Raw genomic sequence first — 12827 nt, 5'->3', positions numbered from 1 at the left:
TTGATGTGTTTGTGACTGGCATTTTTGCTGTTCCCACAGGTATGCAGAATTTTTTTGCAGAAGTTCTTGTTCAGTTATTGAGTTTCAGAGAACAATACAGTGTTTGCATGTGCTGTTTGGGCAGATTAAATGCAGTAAAATTTTGAATTATTCTCAACTGTTCAGTTCAAAAGTTTGGCCATCTTTCCTGGTTTTGGCTGGGATAGAGTTAATTTTCTTCCTAATAGCTGGTATAGTGCTGTGTGTTTTCGACTTAGTGTGAGAATACTGTTGATAACATGCTGATGTTTTAGTTGTTGCTAAGAAGTGCTTATCTTAAGCCAAGGACTTTTCAGTTTCCCATGCTCTGCTAGCAAGCAGGTGTACAAGAAGCTGGGAGGGAGCATAGCCAGGGCAACTGACCCGAACTAGCCAAAGGGATATTCCATACCATGGAACGTCATGCCCAGTATATAAAGAGGGGGGAGTTGGCTGGGAGGCGTGGATCGCGGCTCGGGCATCAGTCAGTGGGTGGTGAGCAATTGCATTGTGCATCACTTGTCTTTTCTTGGGTGTTACTTTTTTTGTTATATTCCTTTTCATTACTATTATTATTATATTACTATTAGTTAGTATTTTATTTTACTTTAGTTATTAAACTTATCTCAACCCATGAGTGTTACTTTTTTTTCCCTCCTCCTCCCCACCCCACTAGGAGGGGGGAGGGGGAAGCGGCTGCGTGGTGCTTAGTTGCTGGCTGGGGTTAAACCACAACACCATCTTACTTATTTTGTTCCTAGAATCTCTACTTAAGTTCCAACTCTGTTATATCTTCAGGACACTGAAAAAGTGAGAACTGAAGTTTACATTTCCTCTGTGCAATGACACTGTAGAACTAAGAATGCTTTTAAAGCTTTCTTTTTTGCTATATACTGTAACAACTTGTGTAATGAGCTACTTTAATTAGAATTTTTTTCATATAATTACAAGGAGGATTCTTTCATCCATCTTCATTGAAGCATTTTGCATTTTTCTGTTCTAGACAACCATCATTTTGAATCCTTTGCCTTACAGATATATTTTTCTGAAAGAGTATCTGTTTCAGAGTCTGTATGGCTGATCCATTCAGAGACTGTTTTAGTGACTGCTTAGAACTTTGTTCCACGTAAACCTTGTTCGTGCTTTCCTCATTTAAAACCATGACATATGTAAATTCTTCGTATTTGAGTATGCTGCAGCATATTGGTAATTTTTTTACCCACATTCAGGTTTTTGGCTATATCAGAATGGGAGTCTGAATGTGATTTGTGGATAAACTTTCAGAGGAGTACCTAGTGAAATATATACTGAAGTGACACTGGTTAGGAGCTCCAAAATCTTCCAGTTCTGTGAATTATGTAGATCTTCTGTGTGTTGTATCTGAAACAGTCTCCATACCACCTCAAACTCGGAGCAGGTTAATTTTCATGTAAGTCTTTATTGCATATCATGTAAATAAGAGGAGAATGGAAGACTTGGAAACAAGACTCGTCACCACCTGGAAAATGTGTGCTGTAATTTTAGAGAAGCTATTCAAGTCAAAGATAGTTGTGCATGTAAGTAAATCTAATTGGTTCATCCTGTAGGATGATGTTGCTTGACACCTGTACATAGGGACTCACAGTTCTGAATGCTAATGGTGTAATCCTGCCTCAGACCCAGTTTTTCTGGTCACCTGTCAGAGTAATTGTACCAGTCTGCTCTTATAGAATAAACAAGCTTGCTGTGAGTAATGGATAAGAACTACAGATAGTTTTAAAAGCTGTGACATGGGGGAATTTGCTGTTCCTGTTGCTGAGCATTCAGAACATACTCTAAAGCTGATGGATACTTAGCTTATGAACCAAACAAGCAGATTTCAGAGTTTGCAAGAAGCTTTCGTCCAGCTTAGTAGTATTGTTGTCTTCAGTTGAATATGGTATATTTAAGTGTTGGCCAGCGACCTGTCCCACAAATGTGGGAAGGTAGACCTTCCTCTTCATAGCTTCACTGGTTCTTCCCATGGATTTATAGGGGATCAGGTAAGGACAGATGTTTTGAATTAAGACATACAATGTCTTCTTGTTAGGATGCCAGCTGAATGCCTGACAGCCTGTCAAGGAAAAATGCCCATCATTTGTGTGTTGGGTGACTCGGATGCGTTCAGAACTGAGTCCTGATACATGTTGTGCAAGGACCTTTGGGATTTCCCTCTAATAATGATTCCAGGCATGTGTTTGTGTCAGTACTATATAAATGACTTTCAGGTTGGGGGCTGGGGGTGCTAATATTTTGGGCATGTCTTCCAACTTACATTCATGCTGACTTTCAGTCTGTGTAGTTCTCAGTTTCAGTCATGCCTGATACACGATTCCGTTCTCTAATGAAAAGTTGCTTCTGTGCCTTATTGTATAAAACATTTAATGGAACCTCAAATGCTGCTTTGGAGAACTAAGACTTAATTGGCTGGGTACTTTTTACTTTGGATGGTTGGACATAATGTTTTCCTCATGTGTATGTGAATAAATGAACCTAGATTCAGGTTGGTACTCAAGCTTAGTGTTATAGTTAATTTGATGAACCAGTTAAAATGCTCAGTGTGTCAGATAGTGTTTCTTCTTTGGCAAGGCTGTCTGCCTACTTAGGTATTTCTTACCATGCCTGTTAAAGGGGTATCTTTCTCTCATCCTCCAGCATTTAAATTCTCTGGAAGCAGTTTCCAAATAAGGGGAACAGGGACTTACTGAACGTAAACTTGATTCTGCAGTATATTAATCTGATTCTGTATCTTTAACTCTGCATATTAGCATGTTACTAAAGTTCATTTCCTGTATTGTCTTGCAGTGTTAGTCCTCAAAACCTAGTTATATGTAAAATACTAGCTGTTAATATAGTGGATTATAGTATATATGTACATTTTTAGCTAAAGCATCTTTTGTAAAGCTGCAGAAACAAAAATGTTGTTCTGTTCTTCCTAGTCATGTCCTAAAGAGACGTCACTAGCAGAAGATGTCATAAACCTTAGGAAGCTGCAACTTAAGCTGTCAGAAGGACATATTCCTAACACATTAGACAGATACTGCCTTGTAGTGTAGAACATGAGTTCTAATATCTGTTCAGACTTATCCAATTTTTAATTTATAGCAGAATATTCATAGTTCTATGAAAATATTTTTTAGTTACTTATCAGTGAGTCCTAGAAAAAACGTCAGTTAAAAGATTTTAAATTACCTGCTGGAGAAAATCAGACTTTTTAGCTTGATGTGAATGTGAAGTTTATTCATGTTTCCTGTAGATTACATAATACCTGCAGAGGACGAGAGAGAAAAGCATTCTTTTCTTGCATGGTTTAATAAATTTTCATGTTAAGTTTGGGGAACTTCTACTTTTGCAACTTAAAAGTGCCTGCTTTTCATCAGTAGTGTGAAAGTGCTTAAATTCAATGCACCTAAAAGTTGCAACCGGTGTGTAACATAATCAGATTCCTTTTTCACTATCAATCTTTTATATTACATATTTGAGACATTTCTAAAACCACTTATTGTGAAGCAGTGGTTCAGCTATGGCATAAATATTGACATATGGTATCACTGAGGACTGCTAAATTTCAATCTAAATTTTTGAGGCACTGTTGAGAGTTCAGCTTTTGAAAACTCACCTTATGATTCAAAATATCATAGGTGACCCTGTACATGGCATAAAAGGGTGGCGGAAAAGTGAACATTTGGCAGTATCAGCAGCAGCATCATAGGAGTCTTTGCTCCTAGTGAATATTAGAAAACTATGTTATGTTTGCTAATGAAAATGAAATGTAGTCTGTCTGTTTTTTGTCATCAGTAATTGAACACTTCTTGAATATCAGCCTATGGCCTTTTATACAAGATTAAAATAGCCATTTCAATTAAATACCAGGTTAATTTTGCAGTGGTTACATTGAAGTGCATTTATAAACAGAGGTTTACATGAACAAAATAAATGATGCTACTGCTTTGAAGTAACCTCTATTTAAACACTTTCTGTTCCAGATTTGTACTATGGTGGAGAAGCTTTCTCTGTAGAGCAGCCACAGTCTTTTACTTGTCCTTATTGTGGGAAAATGGGTTATACGGAAACATCTCTTCAAGAACATGTTACTTCTGAGCATGCAGAAACGTCAACAGAAGTGGTAAGAAAGTTCAGAATTGGCTTTCAATTGTGGTGAAAATATATTAGCCTCTCTTCTGGAAAATTGGTATCTTTCTGTTCTTTTTCTTTCTTGAAGCATGAGTTCATTTAAATGCTTTGTAAGAAGACATACCTACATTTGACAGTGATATCAAAATTCTTCTATGTTTCATAGGTATTGTAATATAATGAGCTTGCTTTCTTCTTTTATGGTTGCTGTTTGGTTGTCCTGAGGTAAAGGCTGCCATGTTTAGGAGTTTATTATCCTGTAAGACAAAATTTAGAATGTACTCTTGGTTATTCTGTGTAGCCGTGTGTCCGTTTTCACAACCAGTACGTAATTGTCCTGGAAGCTCATAGCTGTGCCAGTCTTTTGTAACTGTAAGAGAGAGGAAGACATGCAGACCGTTTGGTGTGTTTTTGAAATAGCTTTTGTAATGGACCTGGTGTATTTATGCAGTGGAAGTTGTCATTCTTTTGAAACTATTGCTGTTAAAGCAGGAGTTTTTCCCCCATCTCTAACCATTAGGACACTTGACATGGTTAAAAACGCACTTCTTAAACAAATTTGAACAGAAATACTTTAATCTAAGGTGTTAGCCCCTGCTGTCCCGATTGTCTTTGGGAGTAAGAGAAACTAGGTTAGCAGAACGACATCCAGGGTGCTCTTATCTGGTTAACTGTTGTACTGTAGATTTCTAGAAAAATGTGAATGCTTGAAGTGGATTACTCATCACTAATACATTGTGAAGAAATTACTTAAATAGGTTCTCTATTCTAATCTTCTAGTTTTCTTAACTTCCAGGGAATTCTGTGGAAGAAAATGAACCTTTCCTCACCAAGCCTATTAAGGATCTTGTGCAAAGGAGTGATGGGGAGGTGGTTTGTCCACCTTTTTGAGACTCAAAGGTGTTCTGATCTTTCTTAAAAGCACATGAAGTGAAACAGTTTATTTCATGATCAGTTGCACTGTAGGATCGTAATTTAACTTAGTGACACACTGCGATTTTTATCATCTCCTTGAGTTTTTCTTTAACTTTGCAACTTTCAAACATAGCATCAACCATTGAAAGTTCCACGTTTGGATGACTTTCTGTGCTGGCTTGGTATTGCAGTTCTGATTTGCACCACTTGATGTCAGTGATATGTTCCTGACACAGAATGTTAAGATTCCAGGTTTTTAAATTTGATGCATCCTTGTTTGCAGCTGTGACTTCTAGAACTCAGTACATAGAGCCTAAATTTGTGATTCTAGACACCCGCTACTCCACTGATTCCTGAAAGACTTGTATGTGTTAAAAAAAAAAAAAAAAATTCTTTCCTTTTTGTGAGTCAGTCTGCAACATTGTTACATCTTTGTTCCAAACAATGATTCAAGGATTAAAATATTGTCCTTTATATGACTGTATATATTTGTGCTAAGCTTTGAATCTAGCTTTTGAGATAAATGTTTAGTGTGCATGCACATAAAACTACATGGGTACTGCAGTCTTACTGTAGATAGTGAAAGGCTACAATATTACTAAAGAGGAAAATATTATGGATTTTCAATATTTGTGGTCTTAGGCTTTCACACAATTATTTCTGTTTAGATACTGAGCTTGTAGTCCTTGTAGTATCTCTGTCCATCCACAGATGTGTTTTATTTTAAATACTTATTTTTAGATCTTTAAGGGAAGTTTACAGGGATGGAATCACTTTTCTTTTACAGCTCTGCCCCTCCACCCAGCCCCCCTGTTCTTCAAAGAATAAGTCAAAGAATTTTTGGTCCATTAAATTCCACCATTCCTATGTTCAGAGTGGTGCAGATAAGAAGTTTACTTTCTGCTGATTTTTCTCAGGAATTTGGTGTTGGTACATGTGACAATGTTAGGTACTGGCAGGCAGGAATCACAGAGTGACTGAGGTTGGAAGGGACCTCTGGTGGTCATCTTGTCCAATCCCCTGCTCAAGCAGGGCCCCATAGAGCTGGTTGCCCAGGACCATGTCCAGACAGCTTTTTAGTATCTCTGAGGGTAGAGACTCTCTCGGCAGCCTGTGCCAGTGCTCAGTCACCCTTACAGTGAAAAAAATGTTTCCTGACATTCATGAGGAACCTCCTGTGTTTGAGTCTGTGCCCACTGCCTTTGGTCCTGTCACTGAGCACCACTGAAAAGAGCCTGGCTCTGTCTTCCTTTCACTCTCCCTTCAGGTATTTGTGTACATCCATAAGATCCCCACATCCACGAGCCTGCTCTTCTCCAGGCTGAACAGTCCCAGCTTTCTCAGCCTTTCCTCATAGGAGAGGTGCTCCAGTCCCATAATCATCTTTGTAGCCCTTTGCTGGACTCTCTCCAGTATGTGCATGTGTCTCTTGTACGTGGAGCCCAGAACTGGGCACAGTACTCCAGGTGTGGCCTCACCAGTGCTGGATAGAGGCAAAGGATCACCACCCTTGACCTGCTGGCAGCGTTCTTCCTAATGCAGCCCAGGGCACCATTAGCTTTCTTTGCAACAGGGGCACATTGTGGGCTCATGGTCTACCAGGACCACCAGGTCGTTTTCTGCAAACCTGTTTCCAGCTGGGTGGCCTCCAGCATGTGCTGGTACCTGGGGTTGTTCCTCCCCAGGTGCAGGACGTTGCACTTCCCCCTGTTGAACTTCATGAGGTTCCTGTTGGCCCGTTTCTCCAGGCTGTTGAGGTGCCTCTAAATGGCAGCATGGCTCTCTGACGTATCAGCCACTCCTCCCAGTTTTGTGTCATCAGCAAAATTCCCAGTGTCAAAAAAACACCAAAAAAACCCAACCACCGTCTGAGCCCAGCCATTAAGCCAGTTTTCACTCCACCTCACTGTCTGCTTATCTAGCCAGTGCATCAGCAGCTTGTCTATGAGGATCCTATGGGAGACAGCGTCAAAGGCCTTACTGAAGTCCAGGTAGACAATGTCCAGTGCTCTCCAGTCATGTACCAGGCCAGTCACTTCATCATAGAAGTTTATCAAGTTGGTCAAGCATGACTTCCCCTCTGTGAAGCCATGCTGACTACTCTTGATGCTTTTCTTGTCTTTAATGTGCCTGGAAATGGTGTCCAGGATTAGCTGCTCCATCACCTTCCCAGGGATCGAGGTGAGCTGACCAGCCTTGTAGTTCCCCAGGTCCTCCTTCTTACCCCTCTTTAAGATAGGAGTGACGTTTGCTTTACTCCAGTCTTCAGGCACCTCTCCCAGTTGCTGTGATTGATCAAAGATTGAGAGCAGCCTCGCAGTGGCATCTGCCAGCTCCCTCAGCACTTGTGGGTGCATCCCATCACAGCCCATGGACTTAAGTATGTCCAGTTCACTTAAGTATTTTCTAATCTAATCCTCTTCCACCAGGGGAATGTCTTCCTTGGTCCAGACTTTCCCCCTGGTCTCTGGGGCCTGGAATTCCTGAAGGCTGGTCTTGCTAGTAAAGACTGAGGCAAAGGAGGTATTCAGTACTTCAGCCTCTTTGGTGTCCTGTGTAACCAGGTCTTATGAGGAATGGGCCCACGTTTTCCCTAGTCATCTTTTTGTTGCCTATGTACTTGTAGAAGCCCTTCTTGTTGCCTTTGACATTGCTCGCCAGATTCAATTCCATTTGGGCTTTAGCTTTCCTTACTTTGTTCTGGGATGCTTGGATAATGTTTCTGTATTTCTCCAAGGTTACCCTAGGAGCGTGACTTCTGTATGCTTCCTTTTTGTGTTTGAGTTTGGCCAGGAGCATCTTGTTCATCCACGTAGGCCTCCTGACATTTTGCCTGCCTTCATATTCATTGGTATGGAGCACTCCTGCGCTTGGAGGGGATGATACTTGAATATTAACAAGCTTTCTTGGGGCCCCTCTACCCTCCAGGGCCATATCCCACGGGACTCCTCCAAGCAGATATTTGAAGAGACCAAAGTCTGCTCTTCTGAAGTCCAGGGTTGTGAGCTTGTTTTTCATCTTCCTCCCTGCCCTCAGGATCCTGAACTCCACCACCTCAAGGTCACTGCAGCCAAGGCTGCCTTTGACCTTCACATCCCGAATGAGCCCCTCCTTGTTGGTGACTATGAAGTCCAGCAGAGCAGCTCTCCTCATTGGCTTCTCTGTCACTTGGAGGAGGAGGTTACATCGGTGCACTCCAGGAACCTCCTGGATTGCTGTCATGCTGTGTTGTCCCTCCAGGAGATATCGGGGTGGTTGAAGTCCCCCATGAGGACCAGGGCCTGCAAGTGTGAGGTAGCTCCTATATGTCTGTGAGGGCCTGATCCATTTGTTCTTCCTGGTCGGGTGGCCTAGAGTAGTCACCCACTATAACATCACCTTTGCCTGTCCTCTCATTAATCCCAACCCATAAGCTCTCCATTAGCTCTTCTTCCATTCCCAGGCAGAGCTTCATGCACTCCAGCTGCTCTCTCACATAAAGGGCAAGCCCCCCTTCCTCTTCTAAAGAGCTCCTTTCCTCTCCTTTCTAAAGAGCCTGTATCCCTCCATTGCAACACTCCAGTCATGGGAGCCATCCTGCCATGTCTCTGTGATCCCAAGAAGATCATAGCCCTGCAACTGCACACAGATCTCTAACTCAGTATGGTTATTCCCCACGCTGTGTGCATTAGTGTACAGGCACTTTGGAGAGGCATGCCAGCATGTTGAGGTCCTGGAGAGGAACTCCAGGAGGAGAGTTTGATGATACTTCCTCAAAGGTGATTGGTATAATTCTGGGTACTTAATTCAAACTTATACTGGTGTCTGTGGGAGTATTCATAAGTTTTGTGATTAAGTCTCTAAGGTTACACGCTAAAAAGAATAGATCATATGATTTTGGTGAGCACTAAAACCTCAGTTATTACCAGTATTTCTTTACCAGTACATGTCCAAGGGTAACAATAAGCATTACAAGGCAAGTGCAGAAGAATGTGGCTGTCAGTATGATGATTGTTATTGTTGGTGTTGGGTTTCAGGTCAGTTGACTGTTCCAAATAAAATGCAGCATTCAACTAGAAGTCTGCTAGCATTGTAAACACAAAAACTTTAGGAATCTTCATCAAATGTCATCTTTGAATCTCATTTCAGAACAGAGACAAATTTTATACTATTACATTTCACTGCAGCAACTTTCTCATGTTTAGCAAGGCAGTAATTAGGCTCCTTGTACACGAACTGTAAGGACTAGGTTGTTGATATGTTGCTGATAAAATTGAGAAGAGCTTTTCTTGCAGTAATGAAATAGACAATCTGAGACAGTCTGAATGGTTCCCATTTCATTCTTGAAGATTACAGTGTCTCTTGTTGAGGTTACAGAAATACTGTCACTTAAAGTGGTTACCTTGTATGTAGATAGGGAGGTAGTGGTAGTATAAGCACACTTCTGGAAACTGGCAGGTATTTTGTGAGCGTGGTTGACAGGACTTGCAGTCATCTTTCAGACATCATTCAGGGTAACGTGATTTTTTTTTAATACAAATGATCTTAACTTCAGGAGAAACTTCTGACAATGTTTTCCTTTTGTCTGCACCATTTGTTCATGTATGTTCTATTAACAATGATTTTTAGCTGTGTCATGTTTGATCAGTGATGCTGCAGTCTTTGTTGTGATTTTGCCAGAGCTTATGCTTAACTAAATTTTTGTTTGTGTGTAACAGTGCTTCATTAACTTTTTCCAGTCAGAGTTCTTGGAAGTTTAGTTCATGTTTAGAATTAGGATTAGGATACTTAGATTCCCTCTTTCTCATTGTTCCTTATGACTTTTTCTTAGCTGATATTTTTCTGAGGACTGTCTCCCCTTTTCGGGCAAATATGCGCAGTTCATAATGCCTTTGTCCTGTTGGCAAAAGAACTTTCTTTTGCTTTGCTGCTTTCAGAAGCGTGTTGTTCTTATGTTGGGGTTCTGCTTCCTCAGAGTAGCTTAAATGACAAAAGATTACTTTGAAGGTTGTCCTGGTTTCGGCTGGGACAGAGTTAATTTTCTTCTTAGTAGCTGCTACAGTGCTGTGTTTTGGATTTAGTGTGAGAATGATGTTGATAACACTCTGATGTTTTAGTTGTTGCTAAGTAGCGCTTATCTTCAGCCAAGGACTTTTCAGTTTCCCGTGCTCTGCCGGTAAGCAGGTGTGCAAGAAGCTGGGAGGGAGCATAGCCGGGGCAGCTGACTTGAACTAGCCAAAGGGGTATTCCATACCATGGAACGTCATGCCCAGTATATAAACAGGGGGGAGTTGGCCGGGCGGCGCAGATCGTGGCTCGGGAGCTAACTGGGCATCGGTCAGCGGGTGGTGAGCAATTGCATTGTGCATTGTGCATCACTGGTGATTTTTTCTTTTTTTTGTTGGTTGTTTGGTTTTTTCCCTTCCTCCCCCTCCTTTTTGTTGTATTCCTTTTCATTACTATTATTATTATTATTGTATTTCATTATTACTATTGTTAGTATTATATTTTATTTTAGTTATTAAACCGTTCTTATCTCAACCCACGAGTTTTACTTTTTTTTTCCCTCTTTCCTCCTCCTCACCCCACTGGGAGGGGAAGGGGGAAGCGGCTGCGTGGTGCTCAGTTGCTGGCTGGGGTTAAACCACGACAAAGGTGTTGTCTCCTGTTGGTGTGAAACATTCTTGAAGATTAAGCAGCTTATAAGTTTATGGACTTCAGAACCATCTGTCCAATATACATCCATTCCTATGCCCCTACAGGGTAGCTGTATGATATGTTGGCATAGCTGAGTATTTATTATATTACGCTGTAATAAGATGTCTTTGCTCTGTCGTGTGTCAGCTTGTATCACTTCTGTAGTGGTGAAAAATCTGGGAAGAGGAGTTCTCTGAAGAGAAATGCTGAACATTGAAAATAAAGGGGAAGGACTTGTAGCAAAAAGCTTTTAAATGGCTGGTTTTCTGCTCAGAGCTTACTACTAAAATTAAAGTGGCATTAAAGATGTAGCAGCTGCTGTCAAAAGCAGCTGAGATTTTACAGTAAACTTATTTCAAGACCTTGTCCTCCCCACCATAAGAGTAAGACAGGTGTGTGTGCTATTATGTAGGTGTTCTTAATGCCCACAGTCTTTTGAGATCTACTGTCAACAGCTTCAGTATATGCATGAAGAGCACTGGGAACCTGGGCTTCATGTTGCAGCCAGAGTTGCTCCATAAAGTCCAGACTATTTGACTGTGAGAAACAGAGAGATAAATTCATAGACAGCAGTTGCATTTAACTGCCAAAGTGCTGTTAATTTGAGCACTTAACATTTGGGGGAAGAATTTTGTGGAATGGATGGGTTTTTTGTCTGCCATCTGTAAAACTTTAAAATTAGTCTGCAAAACTACTGTAAAGAAAAATGGAAGATGCTTTTCAAGCTATTTGTGGAGTCATTCAGAAAACAAGTCATAATTATGGCAATTGTAATGGCACTGTTTGTCTACTTAGTTAATGTGTGTTTTGGTTTTTAAAAAAAAAAAAAACAAACTAAAGACAGATGTCAGTGCCTTTTCCCAAAACACTGTTGTGCAGGGATATGGAGATCAGCCATTCTCTGCCAAACCTGTAGTTACACACTGCCTGGATGGGTGGTCTCAGTTTGATGCTTCAGCAAATACTTATATGTGGTTTCATTCTGATTCCTCTGCTGGGATGAAGACAAGCAGGCAAATAGTAATCCTGTGTAATCAGACTCTACTGTCTGTGGCAGAATGGGCATACAAAGACTAATTTTCAAGACATTACAAACTGAATTTGAAAATTCTAGCTCTGGTTTTCATAGCATTCTGAAAATCATAAAGTAAAAGATGTCTAAGTTAATGTCTGCAATTGAACACATTTTCTGGGTTTTTTGAATATGTTGCTATCCAGGTGTTTGTGAATACCTAGAATGTGGTTTTAAAGCATAAGAATCAGTGTCTGATGATTAACTCAATGATACAAGTTCTGTTTTTGTGTAAAATTTACAAAGTTGTTTTTTTCTTGCTTTGTCATTTCAGATTTGTCCAATATGTGCAGCATTACCTGGAGGGGATCCAAATCATGTCACAGATGACTTTGCAGCTCATCTTACACTGGAACACAGAGCTCCTAGAGATTTAATATCCTTTCCAAGTTGAGGCAAAGAGGCTAGACTATTTTATCTAGTAGCCATGACGACTTGTTGTGATTTTTATGGTCGAAGGGTCATACCTCTGGTTTTCCTGGAACTTAAGTTGCTAAAGATCTGTATGTCAAAAATAAAAAAGTTCGTTTGCTAGTTTAAAAAAGTATAAATACCAGATTGTGTACAGACTGTAGGTATACTTGACAGTACTTTTTGCTCGAACAACAAAAACATTTAAAGAACTCTGACACCGAGAGGTTTTTCTACTTGCACTGTGGTTTATCCTGCCTGATCATTAGTCTTGATGCTGCTTTATGTATCCAGATTCAGTAGTGTGCTGTAAGTATTTGTGACATGAAGATGATGATCAGAGGGTGATTTGACCTTAGCTGGTTTTGAGTGATTTTGAACTTGCTTAACTACTTTTAACACCATGTTTTAATAACATAATTTCATAGTGTTACTGACATTTTGTAACATAACTTGGAAAACTTTCGCATTTCCTGGGAAATAGGATGTTGTCTTTCAGTTACCTTAGCAGCAGGTTATGCAGATTTATCTGTGCTTGATGGCTGAAGAGCTGGAACTATTGGGGTTTTTTATCTTTGTTCTA

General features: G+C 40.4%; 1 protein-coding gene across 1 annotated transcript in view; it reads left to right on the top strand.

Moving 5' to 3' along the window:
• Window positions 1-12827, top strand: part of KCMF1 (potassium channel modulatory factor 1) — a 64097-nt gene that overhangs the window by 41234 nt on the left and 10036 nt on the right. Inside the window, exons 3-4 of the mRNA XM_050913429.1 lie at window positions 4023-4162; window positions 12108-12209. Coding sequence (XP_050769386.1) covers window positions 4023-4162; window positions 12108-12209 — 242 coding nt within the window. The remainder of the gene's footprint in view (window positions 1-4022; window positions 4163-12107; window positions 12210-12827) is intronic.

The sequence above is a fragment of the Gymnogyps californianus genome, chromosome Z, assembly GCF_018139145.2.
Source record: "Gymnogyps californianus isolate 813 chromosome Z, ASM1813914v2, whole genome shotgun sequence".
NCBI classification, from domain to species: domain Eukaryota; kingdom Metazoa; phylum Chordata; class Aves; order Accipitriformes; family Cathartidae; genus Gymnogyps; species Gymnogyps californianus.
The sequence above is the reverse complement of the archived record's forward strand: the minus strand, read 5'-3'. Positions and strand labels throughout refer to the sequence as shown.